At 41.9% G+C, this 25910-nt stretch overlaps 2 protein-coding genes across 2 annotated transcripts in view; one reads left to right on the top strand and one right to left on the bottom strand.

Moving 5' to 3' along the window:
- LOC109935591 (neuronal PAS domain-containing protein 2-like) overlaps positions 1-17331 on the bottom strand; it is a 174589-nt gene extending 157258 nt beyond the window's left edge. Inside the window, exons 1-3 of the mRNA XM_048605268.1 lie at positions 17219-17331; positions 16634-16782; positions 13699-13790 (exon numbers count right to left, since the gene is read on the bottom strand). Coding sequence (XP_048461225.1) covers positions 13699-13790; positions 16634-16782; positions 17219-17331 — 354 coding nt within the window. The remainder of the gene's footprint in view (positions 1-13698; positions 13791-16633; positions 16783-17218) is intronic.
- Positions 17332-20961: 3630 nt separating this feature from the next.
- LOC109935260 (neuronal PAS domain-containing protein 2-like) overlaps positions 20962-25910 on the top strand; it is a 72151-nt gene continuing 67202 nt past the window's right edge. The window contains exons 1-2 of the mRNA XM_048605267.1: positions 20962-21087; positions 22088-22280. Coding sequence (XP_048461224.1) covers positions 20962-21087; positions 22088-22280 — 319 coding nt within the window. The remainder of the gene's footprint in view (positions 21088-22087; positions 22281-25910) is intronic.

The following is a 25910-nucleotide window of genomic DNA, read 5'->3' as shown; positions in this document are numbered from 1 at the left end:
TGCTGTTCCTGCAACCTTCGGGTGGCATCGTTGTGGCACTGCAGGAGGCCCAGGATGGACATGTTGTCTGAGGAATGGGAGGGGGAGTTGAAATGGTTCGCGACTGGGAGGTGCAGTTGTTTAGTGCGAACCAAGCGTAGGTGTTCTGCAAAGCGGTCCCCAAGCCTCCGCTTGGTTTCCCCGATGTAGAGGAAGCCACCCGAAGGTTGCAGGAACAGCAACTCATATTCCGCTTGGGAACCCTGCAGCCCAATGGTATCAATGTGGATTTCACAAGCTTCAAAATCTCAAGCCGCACCCCCATCTCCTACCGACCAACCTCATCCCGCCCCCTTGACCTGTCCATCCTCCCTGGACTGACCTATCCCCTCCCTAACTCCCCACCTACACTCACCTTTACTGGCCCCATCCCCGCCTCTTCGACCTGTTTGTTTCCTCTCCACCTATCCTCTCCTCTATCCATCTTCTATATGCCTCCCACTCTCTCCCTATTTATTTCAGAACCCCCTTCCCCTCCCCCATTTCTGATGAAGGGTCTAGGCCCGAAATGTCAGCCTTTCTGCTCCTATGATGCTGCTTGGCCTGCTGTGTTCATCCAGCCCTGCACTTTGTTGTCTCGGATTCTCCAGCATCTGCAGTTCCTACTATCTCTGTGTCTTCAATGAGTTGTGCATCATTTAGAGTCCCCTGTCATGTCAAAGAAATTGAGATGAATTTGGTATTGATGTCAAAATGACTCTTTCCGGTGTACTTTGTGGTAAGGATTTCTACGAAATTAGTTGCTTTTATCCTTCAAGACATTCACATGATTAATCCTTGGGTGTAAAGTATGGATAAGAAATGATAGTGACCCATGATACTGGACCTCTTGCCCCTTTTATGTTGCTGTAGAATTTTCAGTGGTTCCCACTGAGAGGCAGTAGAGAACTTTCTTATACAATGCGCACATGCCATGACCATGGATGATGTGGGGTGGGGAATTGGGGAGATGGGAAATGATTCGCGCCTGGCTTCACTTTCTTGTTTTAAGTGATGATAAAAAGCCATGCATTAGCGCCTTTCTGAGCAAAGGCTTGGAGAATGATTCGCATTCAAGACAATTCAAAGAACTCTAAGGTAGGTTCTGCCTGAATTGGAGCCGAAGTTGTTCTGTCTGCTGGTTTTGGATAGAAGCCAGTTAGCTCCAATATGTTTGTAGACATTATCAGTGCTGCCTACAGTCCCCTGAATCTAGGCTTTGATCATTTGACACAGTATAGGTCTGAAGTAGTGAACCATTAGGTGTAAGCGACTGACCTGAAATACTGGCTAATTCTGATCATTGCAGCTGATGCCAGAAAGTTAGCCTCCATAGTGCTGGACAATGTCAGTTGCCTGGTTTTGGAACAGTGAAAATTGAGCCAGTAGGAAGCACAGATTGGGTTAGGATAGTTTATTGTGTTAAAATATGGTGCTATGGGAAATCATGACTTGGATCACTGAACTCTTCTGAATCACTTCTTTCCCTTAGAGGAGCAGTTATGAAATCAAACATCGTTGCTTAAGGTGTGATAGAAAGTCAGAAGGATAGCCTTCACAATGTTGTTGCTTCACGTCTCCAAAAAAGCATTTAACATTGGCACAAGTAGTCATCTATTCCTGATATTTCATATTGTTGTTTGTATTTTTTTAGTAACTCAAGTTCACAAGCTTTGAATTAAGAGGAGGGAACTGCATACGGTTCCTTGGGAATAAACTCACTAAGAGAGTCACAGACTCAAAATAGTCACCTAAGTCTTACATAACCAGCACCTCAGCAAGAAGTGAGGAGGTGATAGCCTAGTGGTGTTATCAATAGATTATTAATCTATAGGCCCAAGTAATGTGCTGGGGACCTGGCTTCAAATCCCACCATGGCAGATGCTGGCATTTGAATTTAATTTAAAAAAGAACAATGACATTATCCATGGGAAGAACCCATTTGGTACCTAATTGCCTATAGGGAAGGAAGTTAACCTACCTGTTCTAACCTAAATGTGACCCCAGAGCCAACACAATGTGATTGAATCTTAACTACCCTTTGGGCAATAAGGGGTGGGCAATAAATGCTGGTCCAGCCAGCGATGCCTGAATCCCATGGATAAATAAAAGAAAACCCTGCAACTACCTTCAGAGCCAGGGAGGACTATATGGTGTCTCCTGGCCAATGAAGAGTTAAAACTAAATTGGAAGCAGTGGCATAGTATTCTTGGGATACTAAAATGACTTGTACATGCTGTCAGATGGATTAAATTATAGACCTAGAAATGTCACTACCATAACAGTCAAGGCAAACAAGCTCGCAGCATTCTCTTCATCAGAAACATTTAACTGTAGATTCCACAAGGCCATAAGATATAAGAGCAGAAATCAGCTATTTGACCCATTGAATCTGCTTCACCATTCAATCATGACTGCTATGTTTTTCACCCCACTCTCCAGCTTTCTCCCCGTAACCCTTGATCCCCTTACTAATGAAAAACTTATCTAATCTCTGCCTTAAATACACTCAATAACTCATAGCCTTCTGTGGCAATGAGTTCTCCGGCTGAAGAAATTAGACCTCATCTCAGTTCTAAAGGATCATCCATTCACTCTGAGGCTGTGCACTCAGGTCCTAGTTTCTCCTACTAATGGAAACATTTTCTCCACATCCACTCTACCTAGGCATCTCAGTATTCTGTAAGTTTCAATGAGGACACCTCTCAGCCTCTAAACTCCATCAAGTACAGGCCTAGAGTCTTCAACTTCTCTTCGTATGTCAAGCTCTTCATCCCTGGGATCATTCTTGTAAACCTCCTCTGGATACCTTCCAATGTCAGCACATCCTTCTGTAAATATGGGGCCTAAATCTGCGCACAATGTTCCAAATGCAGTCTAATCAGAGCCTTATAAAGCATCAGCAATATATTTCTGCTGTTGTATTCTAGCCCCCTTGAAATTAATCCTAATATTGCATTTGCCTTCCTAATTGCCAACTGAACCTGCATGTTAATTATTATGGACCAGACCAAACCCTTCAACACATGTCAAGGAAATAGCCTAGACCCTAACTTTTCTTATTTTAAAAGCAAGTGTCAGGTGTTGCGTTCTGGATGCAATTTGATTTTTCAAACTGCCAGGCTTGAAGCAAAACACACTTTATTCACACTTCATGTAAAATACAAACAAAACAAAGAAGGATTGGAATAACAACTCTATTGGAAAACTGAACAGGATGATAGATTATTTAACTACTGAACAACAACTGTTCCAATATAGCAACATCCCATAAACACACACTTGGCAAAGGCAAATTTAGTAAAACAGATTGTCTCACAAGAAATTTTAGGAAGAGAATCTCAGTTCTTAGTTGTAGCAAAGAGAGCGAGGGAGAGCAAAATGTGGCAGCTTTCACAATCGCAACAGTTACTTTAAGTTAAAACTAGAATCCTGGTTCAGGGGAGCTTGTAAAATTCCAATTTACAAATAAAACCCAAGCTTTCACAAGCTGTTTACTTTGTTGGCTTGAAGCAGACTGCACGGCTCCTCTGTCTCAACCTTTCTTCACAAAAAAACCAGGACAAAATAGAACTCTTAAAGCCATGGTATCATCACATAACCTTATGAGAATCGTGAGCTAGGACTCCCAAGTCCCTTTGTGATTCAGGTCTCCAAAACCTTTCTCCATTCAGAAAGTAGTCCATGCCTTTATTCTTCCTGCTAAAGTGTATAACCTCGCACTTTCCCATATTGTATTCCAACTGCCACCTTTTTGTGCACTTTCTTAGCCTGTCCAAGTCTTTCTGCAATCTGCCTGCTTCCTCAATACTACCTGTCCCTCTCTCTATCTTTGTGTTATCTGCAAACTTAGCAACAATGCCCTCAGGTCCCAACATGGAGCCCTGTGGAACTCTACTAGTCACCAACTACGATCCTGAAAAAGACCTCTTTATCCCCTCTCTCTGCCTTCTGCCAGTCAGCCAATCCTCTATCCATGCCAGTATCTTGTCCCTAATACCATGGGCTCCTGTTTAGCAGTCTTCTCTGCAGCACCTTCTCAAAGGCCATTTTGGAAATCCAAAGCAATCATATCCACTGGCTGTGCTCATTGCCATCTCAAAGATTTCTAACGATTTTGTCAGGCATATCCTCCCCTTGACAAAGATGCTGACTCAGTCATATTTTACTATACACTTCCAAGTGCTCTGCAGTTTCATCCTTAATAATGAATTCTAAAATATTACCAATGACCAAGGTCAGGCTAACTGGTCTACAGTTTCCTGTCTTCTACCTCCCGCCCTCCTTAAGCAGGGATGTTACATTACCAATTTTCTAGACTTCTGCCACCGTCCCTGATTCTCGTGATTCCTCGAAGATCACTACCAATAGCTCCACAATCTCCTCAGCTATCTCCTTCAAAGTCCTGGCGTGGGGTATAGTCCATGGTCCAGTGATTAATCCACCTTCAGATCTTTCAGCTTCTCCAGGACCTTCTCCTTAATGATGGCCACTACACTCAGCTGTGCCCCCTGACTCTCTTGAAGTTCTAGTATGCTGCTGGTGTCTTCCACAGTGAAGACAAATGCAAACTTTTTTCATCCTGTTTCCAAAACATCAAAATAATAGCAGGTCAAGGGAGACCAAGCATTTTTTGCCAACTCACTGCTGTAGTTAGTCTGCGTGATAGTGTAAAATGAGTGCAAGTTAATTTACCATCCCTTTTATATTGTTCTCAATTGGAAGTCAATGACAATGGGGAGTGATATAAAACAGGCTCCCAGCTCACTCTCATCTGCTTAAGGCAATCAAAGTCAAGATCTGCATCACTGTGCACACAATGAACCGTCTGAATTAATCATATTAGCACATTAAACATTGATATTTATTCTGCTTTCTTTACAGCTAACCTTGCCTCTACTTAACATATTTAAAAATGTTAGTTATTCATCTGATAATTGAGAAGTGCGAACCTGAGCGAGTCCTCAGTTTCTTTTGCATAATTTGCATCTGCGTAAACAATTTGTCAATGTCTTGTGGAAATGTTCTGCTCAGATGAAGATAATATGATGTGCATAAATATACAACATCCGTTTTTCATTATTTTCTTCAAATTTATTAGTGACCCTGAGAACAGAAACAAATTTTTGCAGCAAACTATGCATCAGCTCCAACAACATAAGGAACTACTGATACAAGTGATCACAATTCAGGAATACAGCTGTAACATTTAAGCTTTAATTTATTCTAGCATCTTGAATAATCCCAAGATTACAACCCTAGAGGTCTTGCTTTTCAACCTCTGACCTAACTCCCTGAATTCCCTTTGCAGGACCTCGTTACTCTTCCTGTCTATGTTGTTGGTACCTCTGGCTTCTCACCCTCCCTTTTGTTAATTTCCCATGCCCACTCAGAGACATCCTTGACCCTGGCACCAGGGAGCCAACCCACCATCCTGGAGTCACTTTTGCAGAACAAAAATGCCTGTCTGTACCCCTGATTATACAGTCCCCTATTTCTACTGCTCGACTGAACTTTGACCCTCCCTACTGCATAACAGAGCCAGCTGCAGTGCCACCACCCCAGCACCATGCCCTGATAGGCACTCTCATCCCCAACAGTATCCAAAAGATATACTTGTTAGAGAGGGATATAGCCACAGGGGACACCTGCACTGTCTGCCTGCCCCTTCTAGCGGGCATCCATCTATCTGCCTGATCCTTGGGTGTGATTGTGTCTCTAAAACTCCTGTCTATGATGCTTTCCATCTCCTGCATACTCCTTGGTGTATCCAACTGCCATTCCCACTGATCCATGTGGTCTGCAATTGACACACTTTCTGCAGCTGTCGTTGTCGGGGACGTTCAAACTGGCTCTGATTTCCTATGTTTCGCAGAAGAAGCAATGCTACCCACTCACTGCCATTTTTACCCTCTAGCAACTCTTTAATTAAAAATAAATTACTTTTAAATTAATTTACAGCTAGCTGGATGCTCCCTCGTGTTAAATTCTCACTAAGACATACTAAACTTGCTGTTTATACAAATAACAGTCTAGCTAATACTATAAAGCCCAGTACAGTGCTATTCCAGCAGTAGTTTAAATCCCACTACTTTAAAACTTTATGGGTGTGAATTGATTAATGGAAATTGAAGTTGAGAAAGAAAAGTTACGTTTGGCTGTTACTTGAAGCTAGCAGGTCGTGGTGACTGTGCTCGCTTCTCCCAGAATCCTCCTCAGTCTCTTCGCATCAGCACCCTCTGGTAATGGATGTATAATCTTTCCAACTACTATTCCTCATCGAAGTGAACTTATTTAAAAATTTGAGTTATTTCTTTAACTGTTTGTAATTGTTTATCTATTGTCAAATTATCCAATCTACCTATTTTTTCAAACTGCTGCGATTAAAGATGTAAACTTAAAACCCTATCACTGAAACATGGTGTAAAATTCAGTCATATTACGATCATTCTTCCCATTTACTGTTAAAAAAAAATACTTCCACCCTCAGAAGAATGAAATGCAATTTTAAAAAAATACGTTTAACAGCAAGGTTAACAATACTTAAATGATAAACAAAACACAAATTCACAGCCATTTTTTCCTCCTAAAAGATTCTTAATCACTATTAACTTTCTAGGTCATCTTCTTAAATTTACATTTGTTTAAATTCAGGATACTGCATCAGCAATTACATTTTCCTTGCCAGAAAAATGTAGTCTTTTGTGTTAAAAGACTGTAAAATAAATTTCAGCATTTTGTTTTATATTTCTCAAGAAAGTTTAACGGATTATGATCAGTAAAATCTAAAGTGTCATAGTTTCAATGTTGAACATAGCCTTCAAGTATTGAAGAGTGGCTAACACCACCAGCACTGTCTTCTCTTTAGTTGACTTTCTGTACTGATGTTGATTCTTTCAACTTCTTGGAAAAAATAACCCACAGGCTTTTCCATTCCAGCCTTGCCCTCCTGTAAGAGAACTCCTCTAATCCCCAATCACTAGCGTCTGCTGCTAATTTACATGTTTGTTAAAGTTATGTGCAGTTATTACAGGTTTACACATTAAAATTGCTTTTTACTTTTCAAAAGCTGCCTGACATTCTGTTGACCCTATCACCTTTGTCTGTTTTTGTAGCAAATTGGTCAATGTTATGGCTACTGTACTAAAATTAGGTACAAATTTTTGATAAAATCCATATATTCCCAAAACACTCATTGTCTCTCATTTCATCTTGGGGGGTAAATCAATTAAAGTTCATACTCATACAATATATAAATAGATGCAGAGATGCAATAAAAGTCCTATTGCTGACTCAAAGAAACCTTTCTAGTTAGAGCAGACAGTAAGCTATCCTCAACCATGACATTTCATTTTGGAAAGAACACATGAAGGAACACATACACACAACAGCTCCTATGTCTAATTTGTTGGTGGTGAGATTTCATTGTTATTTAGCCATATTTCTGTTCATGTTTATAGAGACTACAGCTGTGGAGGTGAGCTGATGGACGACGATGAGAAAGACAGGGCAAAGAGGTGAGAGGCTGGAAAATGTGCTTGAACTTGCAATGCCCATTCAACTAAACTTGTAAAAGTTACAGCATCAACATAGACTGTGAGGTGCCACAGTTTAAGTTCTAATTTGACCACTCCAAATGGGTCTTTGGATAAAGCAAATGCATTGACGAGAATGTCACAAGTTTAATCCTCAGCCTGTCATGAGTTTGTTCATTTTATATTTTTGGAAAGGAAATTTCTACAAAGGTGCAAGATTCCAAAAATCTGTCTGATCTGCAAATGTCAAGAGCCTGGATACCTTATGAGAAATTTTTGTGAAAAGTACATTGGATCATCACCTGCTATTTTTAGAAAATCTAGTTAAGGATGCAATCAACATTTTCAATATACAATAGTGTTTCAATCATAAGCAAACTTTACATAAAACCTGAATTAATCAATGCTTTATGTTCAGTGTGGATTGATTGGATCAAAGGGTAGCATGGTGTCTCAGTGGTTAGCACTGCTGCCTCACAGTGCCAGGGACCTGGGTTCAATTCCAGACTTGGGCAACTGTTTGTGTGGAATTTGCACATCCTCCCTGTGTCTGCATGGTTTCCCCTGGTTTCCACGCACAGTCCAAAGATGTGTAGTTTAGGTGGATTGACCATGCTAAATTGCCCATTGTGTGCAGGCTAGGTGGGTTAGCCATGCGAAATGCAGAGTTATAGGGTAGGAGGGTCAAGTTGCTCTTCAGAGGCTTGGTGTGGACTTGATGGGCCAAATGGCCTCCTTCCACACTGTAGGGATTCAATAATTATAAACAAAAAATCTGTGCTGTATGACTGTCAGACTAGAGTATTTACACACAAGTGAGATGGAAGAATTGGATCCCTTCTTTGTAACCCCCTTTTGTTGATCGAAACAAATATTTTTATTACTTTTTAGCATGTAGTTATCACACTTCAATTAAAACATAGCCAATCCACATTGTAAATGAAAGAAAGAGGATTTGTATTATCAAGAAACCCAAGGAAATAAATAATAAAACACAACAAACTTTTCTTTTTAAAAATGAGAATGCTACGGACAGGGATGTTGTGATTGTAACGAAGGCAGCCAGGTGGACCTCATAGAATATGAATTCCCTGATTGAGGTTGTTAACCTGGTCCATTCAGGGAGCTTTGGCTGACAGATATAAACAGGAGTACCAGAGGTGCTAATCACTCTGGAGAGCTGGCTCTGAGGGAGCTGGAGCAGTATCATGGACTTTCCACGTGTAAATAAAGGGCAACTTAGTTATGGGATACCAGCCTCTTTGGAGTTATTTCAAGGTAGAAATAAACTCTACAGTTTTTGAGATGATAAATTTTAAATCTAAGGCTTCCAATTTTTTGAATTTGTTCATGGGATGTGGCCATCCCTGGCTAGGCCATTCATTGACCGTCAAAATCTTCTAAAATTCTAAGTACACCATGTCCATTGACTGTCCACCAATTTTGTTAGTAAAGTCTTCAAAAAATTCCAACAAGTTCATCGAACTCAATTTTCCATTTGCAAATCTATGCTGACTGTGTCCTATTGGATCATTACCAACTATGTGCTATTTATCCCATATTTATAATAGATTCTTGCATTTTCATCACTACTGATGTAAGGCTAATAACTCTATAGTTCCCAGTTTTCTCTCTGACTCCCTTCTTAAATGCTGAGGTGACATTTGCTATCCTCCAATCCACAAGAATTATTTCAGAACCTAAAGAATTTTGGAAGATATTCACCAATGCATCAATTATCTCTACAGCCACCTCCTTCAGCACTCTGGGATGTAGACCATCATCTCCTGGGAATTTATCAACTTTCTGCCCCATCAATTTCTCCAGTACCATTGTCTTACCAATGCCAATTTCTTTCAACGCCTTATTCTCCCGAGCCACTTGCATCTCTAGATCTGGGAGATTTCTGGTATCTGCCATAATGCAAACAGACAAAATATAATAATTTAGCTTAATAATAAGGTGAAGCTGTTTTTCTACTTCCCTTTATAAATTGTCCTGACTTGGCCTGCTTTTGATGCAGATTTGCTTTAACTAAATGTTTAGGTATCTATAGAAGCTTTTACAATCAGTTTTTATCTTCATTTTTTGCCAGATTACATTTATATTCTATTATCCCTTTCCTTATTAGTCTCCTGGACCTCCTTTCTTGTATTCTACAAACCTCCCAATCCTCACAATTACATCTATTTCTGCCAATTTCATAGGCCTTTACTTTTAATCCAATACGATTCTGAACTTCTTTTCTTAGCCATGATTGACTGACCTTTTTTTTAAGCTTTTGTACCTTGAAGCAATGTAGAGTTGCTGTGAGTCATGTCGTTGGTACAAATGTGGACCATGACTTCTGGCTGATCCCAAAGATGTTCTGCTGATGCTCTGTTCCAACCTGTCACCAGGGAGGCAACATGCCATTCTGGGTCATGTTCACTGCCACAGAAATGCCTGTCAGATTGTCTCACTGTTGAATCTCCTATATCTATTGTTCTTCCATTTTTCTTCCTCCTTCCCTGTGCAGCTGGTTCGCCTGTAGTACCTTGGATTTGGCTTTGGATGCACTCCCTATGGAATACTGATTAGCAACCATGATAATCTCCGAGAACACCACTTCCTGTTTTATCTTAGACTGCCTTGTAGTTACCCACTGTACACTTCTGATCTGCCATTTGACCACTTTCATACAAGTGCCAGGCACATTTTCCTCTGCCTTATGGATAACACAACAGTGACTCCAGCCTTTGTTAAAGCTCCAAAACCCAGAGTTCAAACTTGTCAAGCAGGTGATATACTCCTCCTCCCACCCACCTTCCTGCAAAAATGCTATCCCCTATTCCCAATTCCTTCGCCTCCGCCGCATCTGCTCCCAGGATGAGGCATTCCACTCCCGTACATCTCAGTTGTCCTCGTTTTTCAAGGACCGTAACTTCCCCTCCTCGGTGGTCGAGAACGCCCTCAACCGTGTCTCCCACATCTCCCGCACCTCATCCCTCACACCCCGTCCACGCAATAAAAACCAAAAAAGAATCCCCCTCGTCCTCACGTACCACCCCACCAACCTCCGGATCCAACGCATCATCCTCCGACACTTCCGCCATCTGCAATCCGACCCCACCACCAAAGACATCTTTCCCTCCCCACCTTTATCTGCTTTCCGGAGGGACAACTCTCTCCGTGACTCCCTTGTCCGCTCCACACTCCCCTCCAGCTCCACCACACTCGGCACTTTTCCCTGCAACCGCAGGAAGTGCTACACCTGCCCCCATACCTCCTCCCTCACCCCCATCCCAGGCCCCAAGAAGACTTTCCACATCAAGCAGATGTTCACCTGCACATCTGCCAATGTGCTATACTGCATCCGCTGTACCCGGTGTGGCTTCCTCTACATCGGGGAAACCAAGCGGAGACTCGGGGACCACTTTGCAGAACACCTACGCTCGGTTCGCAATAAACAACTGCACCTCCCAGTCGCGAACCATTTCAACTCCCCCTCCCATTCCTCAGACGACATGTCCATCCTGGGCGTCCTGCAGTGCCACAACGATGCCACCCGAAGGTTGCAGGAACAGCAACTCATATTCCGCTTGGGAACCCTGCAGCCCAATGGTATCAATGTGGATTTCACAAGTTTCAAAATCTCCCCTCCCCCTACCACATCCCAAAACCAGTCCAGCTCGTCCCTGCCTCCCTAACCTGTTCTTCCTCCCACCTATCCCCTCCTCCCACCTCAAGCCGCACCTCCATCTCCTACCGACCAACCTCATCCCGCCCCCTTGACCTGTCCGTCCTCCCTGGACTGACCTATCCCCTTCCTAACTCCCTACCTACACTCACCTTTCCTGGCTCCATCCCCGCCTCTTCGACCTGTTTGTTTCCTCTCCACCTATCCTCTCCTCTATCCCTCTTCTATCTGCCTCCCACTCTCTCCCTATTTATTTCACAACCCCCTTCCCCTCCCCCTTTTCTGATGAAGGGTCTAGGCCCGAAACGTCAGCTCTCTGCTCCTATGATGCTGCTTGGCCTGCTGTGTTCATCCAGCCCTGCACCTTGTTGTCTCGGATTCTCCAGCATCTGCAGTTCCTGCTATCTCATCTTAGAACAGTGTTGGATTTAAATGCACTTGTATTTAACTGCGGACACATTAAAAAGTATTCACTTTGAAATGCACACGTGTGCGGCTGCTCACATGTGCAGAGTTCCACTTTGCTAATAGATATAACTCAGTGGAGCCAGTTCTCACTGGACTTCAGCAGGAAGTGGTGGCAAGAGCAGAGATATGTAATTGTTCTGGATAGCCACAATTTTTTTTTTCTTTATTCATTCACGGGATGAAGACGTCACTGGCTAGGCAGCGTTTATTGCCCATCCTGCAGTTAAGAGTCAACCGCATTGCTGTGGGTCTGGAGTCACATGTAGGCCAGACCAGTTAAGGATGGCAGTTTCCTTCTCTAAAGGGCATGAGTGAACCAGATAGGTTTTTCCAACAATCGATATCATGATCCTGATTAGACTCTTAATTCCAGATATTTGTTGAATTCAAATTCCACCATCTGCCATGGCAGGATTTGAACCCAGGCCCCCAGAAGGTTAACTGGGTCTTTGGATTAACAGTCCAGCGACAACACCACTGGACCATTGCCTAGTTTATCATATTTAACAATATGTAATTCAAGGCTTTTGTTTAGGAACCAATCCATAATCATATTAACATTACTAAAATTACTGAGGAAAGTTATTTCTATTTTCTGCCTGGCAATGCTGGAATTCTGGAAGTAGCAAAACTGCACCATGATTAATGAACTATTTCACAGGTATGCTCGCTCTATGTTCCCAGCTAAAACTAGTTTAAAGGTAAGAGGACTTTTACAGCTGGTGCTTTTATGTGACCTCAACTGTCTTGGGTCAGTAGCTGGGGGAAAATGTCCAATCTTCTCAAACTGATGCTTGGCAATTAACATATCTGAATTACACCAAAACTTTAATCACTAATTTCCCCATGCTTGACTTGCACAGCCTGCAACTAAACGTTTTTTTCTTAATTATAATGCATGTGACTGCATTTGGAATGTAACTTACTGATGCAATAGCACTTTGGAATGCGATGAGAGTGTAATAATTGTGCTGTAAAGCCTATGGAGAAGCATTTAATATTTATTAATTATTAGAATGCTACAGGAATCTGTGCTGCCTTACTCATTATTGCAATGTCATCTAAAAATCTTACTATTGTATACAGTTATAATATGGTGTGAATGATATAATATTACTCCACGGCAAGTCACTTAATTTATTAAAAAAAAAGTTATTCTCATTCTAAATTGTTACCAAGACCTATCTTTATTGTTCAACCTCTAGTTGCCTTTGTAGTTTTAGACTTTTTTCTTGCAGTTGATTGGGTGGAAACACTCCAATACTACAATCAAGGGTTGATAATCAGCACTTTCTACCAGGTGGTTTGAGTTTATTCAGGTAAAGAAGGAGCCTGCTGGCTGACCATATGTTTTACCAAATTCTTCCTACTATGAGACATAAAGAATGAAAGCTATGTTCCATTTGCCAATACCATTGGGAGTGAGCAGTTATTTTACTACAGGAGTAATCCTGAACTGAAAATCCACCGAGTGCAAATCTGACCACTGCTGTAGTGTCAAATACAGAAGGAAAAAAAACGTAGTAAAACTGGTGAATGAAACATATTGGTCTGACTGGTATACTTCAAAATGGGGGACTAATATTTTCATTACTAAGTATTGCTGGTTTTTCACTCTGGGAATTCAATTATCCTGGCAAAATCAAAATGAAAAGTCTAATAATGATCATGGTGAGTTTGTTGTGAAAAACCCCAAATGGCTCACTAATGCTGTTTGGGGCATTGAGTCTCTTGTCCTCACCCAGCAGTGTTAACTACCTTCTGATATGGCCCCAGTTATACTCAGGAAGGTAGCACACCACTACTTTCCCAGGGCAGTTAAGGATGGATAATAAATGCTGGTCCTTCTAGCGATGCCCATGTCCTGTGAATGAATAAAATAATTCTGATTGATCCTCTCTTTATATCAGTGCTGCTTTCCAATTCCTAGCTCTGTGAAGTGTATGGTCTCCACTGTGGAGGCTGCTAAATGGGTTGTACAGAAAAGATTTTATTTACCTCCAACATCAACTGTGTGAACTCTTCATTACTAAGAAAAGAGGGTTTCCAATCCTGCCTGATCTCACAAGCCTCCGTCTGGGCTGAGAGCTCTGAAAGGGAAAACATTTCTGATATAATAATCCATTTAATGAGTAAACAGGTCTGAGAGTGGGTTTAAACTCCATTTCCAAAGTTAACTGCATGCCCAACATGACAATGATTGTCAAACTAGACTACAACAAAAACAAAGTTGCTGGAAAAGCTCAGCAGGTCTGGCAGCATCTGTGGAGGAGAAAACAGAGTTAATGTTTCGGGTCTGGTGACCCTTCCTCAGAACTGGTTGTGGCTGGGAAAACGTCAGTTTATATGCAGAAAATAGGGAGGTGGGTGGGGTAGGGAGTAAATGATAGGATAGAGCCCAAAGAGAGAGAAAGACAGTTGGACAGATAAAGGAGTTGCTAACGAGACTAGTCAAACTAGACTAATCTGGGTGCGATGAGAAAGAGTCTGGCTGGAATTCTGCCTGATGACCAGGGAGTCTAGTTTATGACTGAACCAGAAAAGTTCAACTTTTGGAGAAATTGGATAAATGTTTGAAGAGTAGTGAAAGTAAAATGATAAGGAGAATGGGACCTGATTAAGTTGTGTAAGGTTATGAGGGGCATGGACAGGGTGCATAGAAAGCAGCTGTTGCCCTTTGTAGAAAGGTCAAAAACAAAGGAGCATCATTCTAAGGTGAAAGGCAGGAGGTTTAGATGGGATTTTAGGAAACATGTTTTTACCCAGAGGGTTCTGAGGAAGGGTCACCGGACCCGAAATGTTAACTCTGTTTTTTCTTTCACAGATGCTGCCAGACCTGCTGAGCTTTTCCAGCAACTTTTGTTTTTGTTCCTTGTTTTTACCCAGAGGATGGTGGGAATTTGGAATGTTCTGCTTGGGAGGGTAGTCGAGGCAGGAAACCTCACAACCTTTAAAAGTTATGTGGATGAGCAAATGAAATGCCATAACATTCAAGGCTGTGGAACAAATGCTGAAAAGTAGGATTTCCATTCAATAGGCTGACACAGACTCAATGGACTGAAGGGACTTTTTTGTGCTGTCTGAATCTATGACTCTTTGGGACAGGCACAGGATAAGGGATGTCACTCGTGTAGAGGAGCCCACTCCAGTTAGGTGAGGTATCCGGTTCAGAATTGACATCATTTCACCAGAAAATTACAAAATAGGAGCAGGAATAGAATGTGGCTTCTCAAGCATGTTCCACCAATAAGTAGAATTATGACTGATCTTTTACATCAGTTCCACTGCCCGATCTTCAGATTCCTTTATTCCCTCGGTGCCAAAAATCCACCGATCCCAGTCTGGAATATATTAAGTCCTGGATAACAAGACTTAGTGGCTGAGCTACATGATCAAGCAAAGCAGATGCTTCAAGCTGATCCACATATAGGTCAGGGCTGCTGCGAGAGCTTCAGAAAATGCTGTGAATCTGGTGAAAAGGAAAAGATCATTATTGAGTTGAATTGAATTATTAAGTGTTACAAACTCTCTAAAATTGGACAGCTGCTTTATAAGAGGCTGGTAGGTGACTGATTTGGTAAAAGCTGCTTTGCTATAACAACTCTTTGTTCTCCAGTTTGTTGTGAAATCTCTAAATGTTTCAACAAGTAGGGAACTGGTTCTAACAGGGAGTCACTAGCAGCATGGGCGAGCATATGTTAGTCAGTGCAATTGACTGCTAAGAGTGTTGTGACTCAGTGGTAGACATCCCTACCTCTTGGTCATAAAGTCCAGGTTCAAGTCCCACCTGTACTGGAGGTATGATACAACATATTTGAATAGGACAATTAAAATAACCATAAAGATTGAGTAAGATATCATTGAGGTCTGACTGTTGGGCTTTTGATTATGTTATAGGCCAGATCAAACCTCCTCAAAATATATTAAGGAGATAGTCTAGACCTTATTTTTTCCTTATTTTAAAGTCAGGTGCCAGGTACTGCATTCCAGATGCAATTCGATTGGTTGGAGTACCAGATTTGAAGCAAAACACAAAAGAAAGAAGAAGTTAGAATAACTTAACTCTATTGGAAAACTTAACCAATAATAGATCATTTTACTACTAAACTATAACAGTTCCAATTTATCCCATAAACAGGCCCTTGACAAAGGCAAGTTCAGAAAATCCATCTCCTACCTACTAACCTCATCCCGCCCCCTTGACCTGTCCGTCCTCCCTGGACCGACCTATCCCCTCCCTAACTCCCCACCTACATTCACCTTTACTGGCTCCAACCCTGCCTCTTTGACCTGTCTGTCTCCTCTCCACCTATGTTCTCCTTTATCCATCTTCTATCCGCCTCCCCCTCTCTCCCTATTTATTTCAGAATCCCCTTCCCCTTCCCCATTTCTGAAGCAGGGTCTCGACCCGAAACGTCAGCTTTCCTGCTCCTCTGATGCTGCTTGGCCTGCTGTGTTCATCCAGCTCTACACCTTGTTATTTCAGAAAACTAAATTGTCTCATAGACAATTCTCCAGTCCAGGAAGAAAACATCGAGAGAAAACTCTGAAAGAGAGGGAGTAGCAGGGAGAGATGTACTTCAGCTTCCCCCCAGCTTCAACACCCCAGCAACAATTATTTCTGAAAACCAAAAATGAAAGGATCCTTGCTCTGGAGGAGCTTGACCCCACCCGTTCAGGCTGCTTTTATCGTTCCAACTTAAAATAAAGGCCTTGCAAGCTGTTTACTTTATCGGATTCAAATGGACAGCTCAGTGCCTTTGTCTTAAAACCTCTCTTCAAAATAAAAACTGGACAAAACCCATCTCTTAAAGCCATAGTATCATCACAATCACAATAGAACTGGAATTCCAATGAAGAAAATCCCCAGTGTCAAACAAGGCCAAGTATTATTTTGGGTTATAAACCCTGGTCAGATTATCTACACTCTTACCTTTTTGTTTTTGTAAGAAATCGATTGTTCTTTGCAGCACAGTCGACTTGTCCATCTTGTGCGTGGAGCCTTGCAGCATGGTACTAAGTTCCTTGATGAGTACATTAAACTGGTCCCTTCGTTTCTTCTCTGATTTGTTTCGTGAAGCCCTTAGATGAGGAGGAAATCATTTAGGCCCTTCGATAAAATTTATAAATTCCGACAAGACACAAGCAAATATGTGAGCTGAATATGTGAAAATTTATCAATTACAGTGCACCAAATTTTGGGGTGCATTCTTGCTAAGAGGAAAAGGATTATTGAACACTGGGCATTGACTGCAATTTAAGAGTGTAAAATGCCAGAAATATTCAGAATGTCAGGCAGTATCTGTGGTGAAGATATTAATGGCTGGTCCTACAGTTGGATGAGAGAGGAAGTGATAGGTCTAGTAATTGAGGTAGGAAGTTTTCAGGAAAGATACTCAGACATTGTCCTACCTCTGCCTAAATAAGTTCCAGGCAGGATGGTTCATCAGCAACCTTCCTACCCTGCCTCAATTTAACACCCTTAAGTGGTCAACGCAGCAATTTAAGGATCACTTACAAATCCCTTCCCACCTGGGCTGCAGTTATATCGGCTTCAAAAGTGGGATAAATAACAGCTGATCCATCCGACAGTGCAAACTGCCTTCCAGTTGGGGAATGGGGTCCTATCATCCATATTGATTTGTACATAATTGAGAAATTGGACATTGTGCAGTGGGGTGTCTGCTAACAACCAGCCCCTGCCTTGCTTCCCACCCCCATTATCCCTCTCCCCAAGGTTTGTATCTCCATGAGATTCCCTGTCCCTATAGCAACAGCAAAATTTGCCCTTGGTGATTGCTCCATCCTAGGAGTTCAGGAGGTGCAATACCAGCAACAGAATTACATGTCACCGACTGGAAGCTCAGTATCATGCTTCCATTAATGCAGTGTTTTGACACAAGCTGCTTCCTGGCTGAATCCCACATTGAAGTCACAGTCACAGCATCTCTCTCCATGAATTTGCTGGAAATGTTGTCTCTCATGCTACCATTTAAGTTTGTTCTGAACTGAGCTTTTTGTTTTCTGTCTGAAGAGAACAGCAAAGATCTCCAATCACAGCAAACAACAATGTCGGGAATTGGGGGAGAAATCATCTCATCGCAGTTCAAATGCGTTTGCTGAGTTACTTTACCATTTCTCATTGGCTTCTGATTATCGGGGACATCTGGGTCCTTTTTTAAATACACCAATCAAGGCCCAATGGTGTTAAGGAATTAACCCAATTGATGCAGAATTTGTAAAGTTTGAATTAACACAAGAATCGAAGTGTTAGAATTTAAAACAGCTGATGTAGAATTAGAATCTTTGCCAAAAGCAAAATGGTAATCAACATTGCACCCAGCCTTGATATTGTTTTCTGTGAAGTAAGGTCTTGAGACTGCAAAAGACACACACATACACATACACATACGCACATGCACACGCACACACGTGGATACATATACAGACATGCACGCATACATGCGCGTGCGCACACACACACATACACGCTCACAAGCATGTGCACAGATATACACACGTGCACATATTATCAGAAATACATACACATACAGACACCCATATAGACATACAGATACACACACACACACACACACACACAAATGCACAGGGATACACAGGCACGTATAGGCACAGATACAGACACATACAGACACACAGACAGACACATGTAGATATCCACACAAAGGTACAGGCACACACACATGCATACAGACACACATGTATACAAACACAAATGCATACAAACAGTTTTATCCTACAAGAATTTTTGAACTGAACAGAGAACATTGGAAGAGAAACAAAAACTGCAGATGCTGGAATCCAAGGTAGACAAACGGGAGACTGGAAGAACACAGCAGGCCAGGCAGCATCTGGAGGAAAGGAGCAGTCAATGCTTCAGGTAATTACCCTTCTTCAGGACTGGAGAAGGGTAATTCCTGAAATGTTGACTGCTCCTTTCCTCCAGATGCTGCCTGGCTTCCTGTGTTCTTCCAGCCCCCTGTTTGTCTACCAGAGAGCATTGGAAGCGCTTTCATTCAGAGTTACAGACTTTCCTTGAAGCTGGCTTTGTTGGAAAACATCAAGTGCAGACCAGTCTTCTTTGGCACAAATGTAGAGTTGGTTTGTCTTAAAGAGAATTCCCCTTAGGCTGAGGTAAGTCAATACAAAACAAAACTATGATTTTCTGAAGAAGGGTCCCGACCCAAAACGTCAGCTTTCCTGCTCCTCTGATGCTGCCTGGCCTGCTGTGCTCCTCCAGCTCCTCACTGTGTTGTCTATGATTTTTATACTTGGATTGGGTTTATAATCTTACTGTAATTATTTGTTTATATACCCTGAACTCATTTTTAATTGGATTGAAATGCTTCATTAATCTTATAAAGAGAATTGCTATTACATTTGTTTCTCGGTGCATTTATATTTTCCAATATTTATTTCTACACAATTTGAGTGTTTTAATTATTCTACACTCTATAGTGTCTATATATAGACACTATACGTAGTATCTATATACACTCTATATATAGTGTATATAGCATTATACACTCTATAGTGCTACTATAATGTAGCCAAGGAGTGATTCTGATAATTAATTATTATCAATGAATCAATAGGAATGTTGTAGACTGACATACATCCAGATCGACAAACAAAAACAAATGTGGAAACTTCTTAAAAGGGCTATTCCATGCACTGAGATTGGTTAATACAGGGGAGTTGTCTCTGCTATAATATCCCGTAGGTCTATTTTAATCTGAGATATCTGTGGTGGTCTAAAGACTCCTGGGGAGTAAGATCACTTTAATTTAGAATCACATCCATCAATAGTAACTTAGCTGACTACATTCCTACAAACATTTACAAACACATCTGCAGGGAGTATCAGAGATAGTAGGAACTGCAGATGCTGGAGAATCCGAGACAACAAGGTGCAGGGCTGGATGAACACAGCAGGCCAAGCAGCATCATAGGAGCAGAGAGGCTGACGTTTCGGGCCGAGACCCTTCATCAGAAAAGGGGGAGGGGAAGGGGGTTTTGAAATAAATAGGGAGAGAGTGGGAGGCGGATAGAAGAGGGATAGAGGAGAGGATAGGTGGAGAGGAAACAAACAGGTCGAAGAGGCGGGGATGGGGCCAGGAAAGGTGAGTGTAGGTAGGGAGTTAGGAAGGGGATAGGTCAGTCCAGGGAGGACGGACAGGTCAAGGGGGCGGGATGAGGTTGGTCGGTAGGAGATGGAGGTGCGGCTTGGGGTGGGAGGAGGGGATAGGTGGGAGGAAGAACAGGTTAGGGAGGCAGGGACGAGTTGGACTGGTTTTGGGATGCGGTGGGGGGAGGGGAGATTTTGAAACTTGTGAAATCCACATTGATACCATTGGGCTGCAGGGTTCCCAAGCGGAATATGAGTTGCTGTTCCTGCAACCTTCGGGTGGCATCGTTGTGGCACTGCAGGAGGCCCAGGATGGACATGTCGTCTGAGGAATGGGAGGGGGAGTTGAAATGGTTCGCGACTGGGAGGTGCAGTTGTTTGTTGCGAACCGAGCGTAAGTGTTCTGCAAAGCGGTGCCCGAGTCTCCGCTTGGTTTCCCCGATGTAGAGGAAGCCACACCGGGTACAGCGGATGCAGTATACCACATTGGCAGATGTGCAGGTGAACATCTGCTTGATGTGGAAAGTCTTCTTCGGGCCTGGGATGGGGGTGAGGGAGGAGGTATGGGGGCAGGTGTAGCACTTCCTGCGGTTGCAGGGAAAAGTGCCGGGTGTGGTGGAGCTGGGTTTGATTCCCACTATGGTGGACAGTGGCATTTGATTTCAATGTAGAATTAAGAGTCCAATGATGACCATGATATGCTTTTTAGGGAAAATTCCATCTGGTTCACTCGTGTCCTTTAGGGAAGGAAATCTACTGTTGTTCCTTGGTCTGGATTACCTGAGACACGCAGCAATGTAGTTGACTCTTTACTGTTCTCTGGGCAATCAGGGATGGATAATAAATACTGGCCTAGCCAGGGAAATTCATATCCTGTGAATGAATTTGGTGTTTGATAATAGGTTGAATTCTCGCCATGATTTCAGGCTAACTGGTTGGTACCTAGCTCTCCTTTGCATTTGAAAGGAAATGATTCAGAGAGCACAGCAAGACAAGTGGAAGAGTGTTCATTGTTTGTGATTGATGCCACAAGTTCCTACTGGAGATCTGTTATACTGATTTCTGTGTTTCTGCAGCAGCCCATGTACCAGTGTCCTGCACAGCTGGGAGTAATGCACCAGCTGAAGGAGCAGTTGGAGGAAAGGACTCGCATCCTGCAGGCAAATATCAAGACACAACAGGAGGAGCTGCATCACATTAAAGAACAGTTGCAGTTTGTGCATGACTCCAATCTCCAGGTATCATTCTCATGGATATGTGTATGTGTTGTTTACTTGTGCTTCTGCATCAGTAGGGATGGTTTGGAACTTCCAACAATTAATTTTGCCCTGCTGTTGGACATAAGGTTTTCCTTTGTAAGGTGGAACAAGCTCTTTTGCCATAAGCAGGAATATAGAATTAGATGGTCTTCATAGAATCGCTACAATGCAGAAAGAAGATATTCAGCCCATCGAGGCTGCATCGACCCTCCAAGAGCATCCCACCCAAACCCAGTCCCCCGCCCTTTCCCCATAACCCTGCATGTACCATGCTTAATCCACCTAACCTGCATGCTAGGGGACAATTCAGCATGGCCAATCCACTTAACATGCACATCTTTGGATTGTGGCGGGAAACCAGAGCACCCGGCAGAAACCCATGCAGACATGGGGAGAATGTGCAAACTCCACAGAAACAGTCAGTTAGATTCGAACCGGGTCCCTAGCACTGTGAGACAGTAGTGCTAATCATGGAGCCTCCGTGCTGCCCATTGAATGGTGAAGTAGGGGCTGAGTAGCCCTCTCCTGCTATTAATTCATATCTTGTGGACTTGGTTTTCCTATGTACAATGAAGTGAAAACATTCACCCTCCCAAGGTGCTCCATGTACCTCTGTACACCATCTGCAAGAAGTACTGAAGCAGATCACCAGAGCTTCTTCAATGGCACCTTCCAAACTTGTGACCTTTACCATGTGGAAGGGCAAAGGTAACAGAGACCTGAGAACATCATCAGCTCTGGGTTCCCTTCCAAACCACACACCATCCTGATTTGAAATTATGTTGCTTTTCCTTCACAAAGGCAGCCTTAACAGAGATGTAAATCTAATTAATAAAATATCCCAAGATTTGAGAGCCATTCAGTGTGGTGGGAAAGAGCAATTTCAGAGAATTTCTTGTAATTCCATTGCGTCTATTTCAGAGAGCAGCAGCATATTTCTAGATAGGTTTTAATACGGTTTATCTTTATGTGATCATAGATGTTGCTTCAGCAGCCCAATTCACTTGGGTTTAATGCACTGGATCATCAAGATCAAGGACAGAAGCAACAACAGCTACCAGGGAACGTCATGCAAAGCCCTTGCCTATCCAGCAAACAGATGCAAGCTCTTGTGGACTCTGAATTACATGGCCAGCAATTGTCTTCTTCTCAACATGTCCTCAGGGAACCAAGTGTGAAATCAGTGCCGGTAATGTCTTCCCCACAATGTACAATAGCCAAATATTGGGTCCAACTTCTGAGGGGGCCTTAGGACACGACTACTAGCTTTTGTTCTGACCAATATGCTAAAGTAAATACAAGAATCAGTTGATCTCCAGTGTCATCGAACACATGCCTTCAAACCAACTGTAATCTTCAGCTGAAGCAAGGTTGAGAAAGAGGGATCGTTGGACCAGGACAGACAGAAATCATTTCCCTTTTTGTTTGTACTTATACGTTCTGCCATTATTTTTGCATCTTTTCATCATGGTCTCCTCAAATTAATCATGCAAAGCACCCACAACAACTTGCATTTATATAACTCCTTTAAAGTAGTAAAATGTCCCAACGTGATTTTGTTGGAGAATTTTTAACAGTGAATTTGACAGTGAGTTCGATAAGGCTATATTATGTCAGATGACCAAAACAAAATTGATTAAAGAGTTTTTTTGAAAGATGCTTTAAAGACCAAAGAGAGTTGCAGAGGTCTAAAGCTTAGAGCTGTGGTACCTGAGGATATTAATGGTGGAATAACTAAAATAAACGATGGTCAGGAGGCCAGAATTGGTGAAGTATAGATATTTCAGAGTGTTGTAGAGCTGGAGGAGATTTTAGGGTTAGGAAGGGTTGAGGCCAACACAGGATTGATAGGTGAATGGGACTTGCTCTAAGCTAGAAACATATAAACATAGAAAATAAGAGCAGGAATAGGCCATTTGGCTCTTTGAGCCTGCTCTACCATTCAATATGATCATGGTTGATCATCCAACTCAGTACCCTTGTTCCCATTTTCTCCCCATACGCTTTGATTCCTTTAATCTATGAACCACATCTACATCGTTCTTGAAAGTCTTGAATGTTTTGGCCTCCACATTCCTGTTGCAAGGAATTCTATAGGCTTACTGCTCTCTGGGAGAATAAATTTCTCCTTACCTCAGGCCTAAAGGCCTGCCCCTTATTCTTAAACTTCGACCTCTGATTTGGAACTCCCTGGTCATCAAGAACATCTTCCTGCATATACCCTGTCTAATCCTGTTAGGTTTCTGAGATCCCTGTTCATTCTCAGCTCTATTCAATGTAGTTCTAACTGATCTAGTCTTTCTCTGTATGTCAGTCTTGCCATCCCAGGAATGAGTCTGGTAAACCTTCTTTACACTTCGTCCATAGCCAAAACATCCTTCCTCAGATGAGGAGACCAAAACTGCACACAGTACTCCAGGTGGCCCTATCAAGACATCCCTAGTCCTGTATTTGAATCCTCTCTCTATTAAGACCAGCATATCATTTGCCTTCATCAGCACATGCTGCCCTGTACCTTCAGTGACTGGTGTACAAGGAGACCCAGGTCTTATTGCACCTCCCCCTTTTCCAGTCTATTGCCATTCAGATAATCTGCTTTCCTATTTTTGCTTCCAAAGTGGATTATGTCACTTTTGTCCACATCATACTAAACCTTCTGTATTTGTCCACTTACTTAACTTCTCCAAACCACAGTGCAGCTTCTCTGCATCCTCCTCACAGCATTCCCTCTCACCCAGCTTTACGTCATCTGCAAACTTGGAGATACGATATGTAGTTTCCTCATCTAACCATTAATACAAATTGTGAATAGCTGGGGTCCAAGCATTGATCTCTGCAGTACACCCTAGTCACTGCAAAAGATCCATTTATTCCAACTCTTTGTTTCTCGTCTGCCAACTGGTTCTCAATCCATTTCAGTACATGACCTCCAATTCTATGTACTTTACTTTTTCATGCTAGTCTCTTAGGTGGGACCTCATTGAAAACCTTCTGAAAATTCAAGTAATTTACAGTGACCCCCTATCCACTCTACTAATTACATCCTCAAAATACGCCAGCAGATCTATCAAACACAACTCCCCCTGGATACACCCAACCTGATTCTGTCTGATCCTGTCACTATCTTTCAAGTGCTCCACTATTACATCTTTTTTAATGGACTCCAGCACTTTTCCCACTCCCAATGTCAAGCTAACCAGTTAATAATTCCCTGTTTTCTCTCTGCCTTCCTTCTTTCCTCATGAGGTTAACATTAACTACCCTCCAATCCATAAGAATCTATTCCAGAGTCTGGAGAATTTTGCAGGATGATCACTAGCACATCTGCTATTTCTAGAACCATTTCCATAATTACTCTGGGATGAAACTTATCAGGCCCTAGGGATTTATCTGCCTTTAATCCCTTTAGTTTCCCCAACATTTCCCTACTTATATTAATTTCTTTCAAATCTTCCTTCACATTCAGCGGTGTTCCCCCATATTGTTGGGGTGTTAGGATGGAGCTAAAGTATGTATTTAATTGGTCTGCCATCTCTTTGTTCCCCATTATAAATTTCCATGTTAAATTCCCCATAAAGAAAATGTGTGTTTCGGAAGGCCTGAAGTTTACATGAGTGGGCTGTCAGATGTGCCATTGGAATACTCAAGTTCAGAGGTATAAAAGGCGAGGGTGAAGTTTTCAACATCAGATGAACTGTAATGATGCTCACCAGCCTATGATGATACTGCAGTACTTCCACTTCCAGGACTGTTTCATGTCACCCTCTTCCCAATAGTGATGCTACAACACCCTCCACTGGCAGGAGAGTGTAATTACAATATGACAGGTTTACATAGGTAACTTGCATTGTAAATGTGGGCTTTGGAATTTAGAACATAAGACATGTTCCGAGATCATTAAAGGCATCATATAAATCCAAGCCCTTTCTTACTTTTCCTTCTTTCTTTTATAACAAAAAGAAAAACTGACAAGATTGTATTGACAAAATCTGAAGTTTCTGTTATAATATGTACTGAGTTCAAGGCAAGTTAAATGTTTGCCATTAACTTTGAAAGAAACTGAACTTATTATCATAATGGACAAACTGATAAAATTTACATGGGTGGTGTCCAAATTACTTTGTAACCGTCAGATAGTTGCAGATTAAAGATCTATATAATGTCACCTTCTACAGCCGATGCCCCCAGTCCTGACCGTATTATAGATGATAAAAACAACAATCAAATACAATCCAACCATTTCATTCATTGGTCAAAGCCATTGATTTTTTCTGAGTGAAGCTGAATCAAAGAATACATTTCAATGTCTTAGCATTACCCCCTAGAAATAGAAAACACTCTTTAAATGCTTAAATGTCAGGAATATGTGTTTTACTTAATTTATATGAACAATTTTATTAAGAGTTTTGATGGTTAACTAACAAATTCTGTGCGTACATTTGTAAGTTAAATGCAGGATCAACTCTTTACCCTGTGCTGCTAATCAGATTATGAACATATGATTAGTTAACTGACACACAAGACATTCCACTAATACATTAATCAAATTGTTAAAATAGTCATTTAGAACTTGTTAATGGCTTTGTAAAAGCAATTGATAGGGGAGTCATAAAAAATATTTTTATGAATTAATATCAATACTAAATTTTGATCATTCTTTCAAGAATTTAAGTTTGGGATTGAGCTGTGTTTAGTTGTGTCTTGAAAAAAGTTTAATAAGAGCAATTAATTTAATAAGAGAATAGTCATTGTAGGTAACAAGGTGTAGAGCTGGATGAACACAGCAGGCCAAGCAGCATCAG

Source organism: Rhincodon typus, chromosome 14 (assembly GCF_021869965.1).
Source record: "Rhincodon typus isolate 14 chromosome 14, sRhiTyp1.1, whole genome shotgun sequence".
Taxonomy (NCBI): domain Eukaryota; kingdom Metazoa; phylum Chordata; class Chondrichthyes; order Orectolobiformes; family Rhincodontidae; genus Rhincodon; species Rhincodon typus.
The sequence above is the reverse complement of the archived record's forward strand: the minus strand, read 5'-3'. Positions and strand labels throughout refer to the sequence as shown.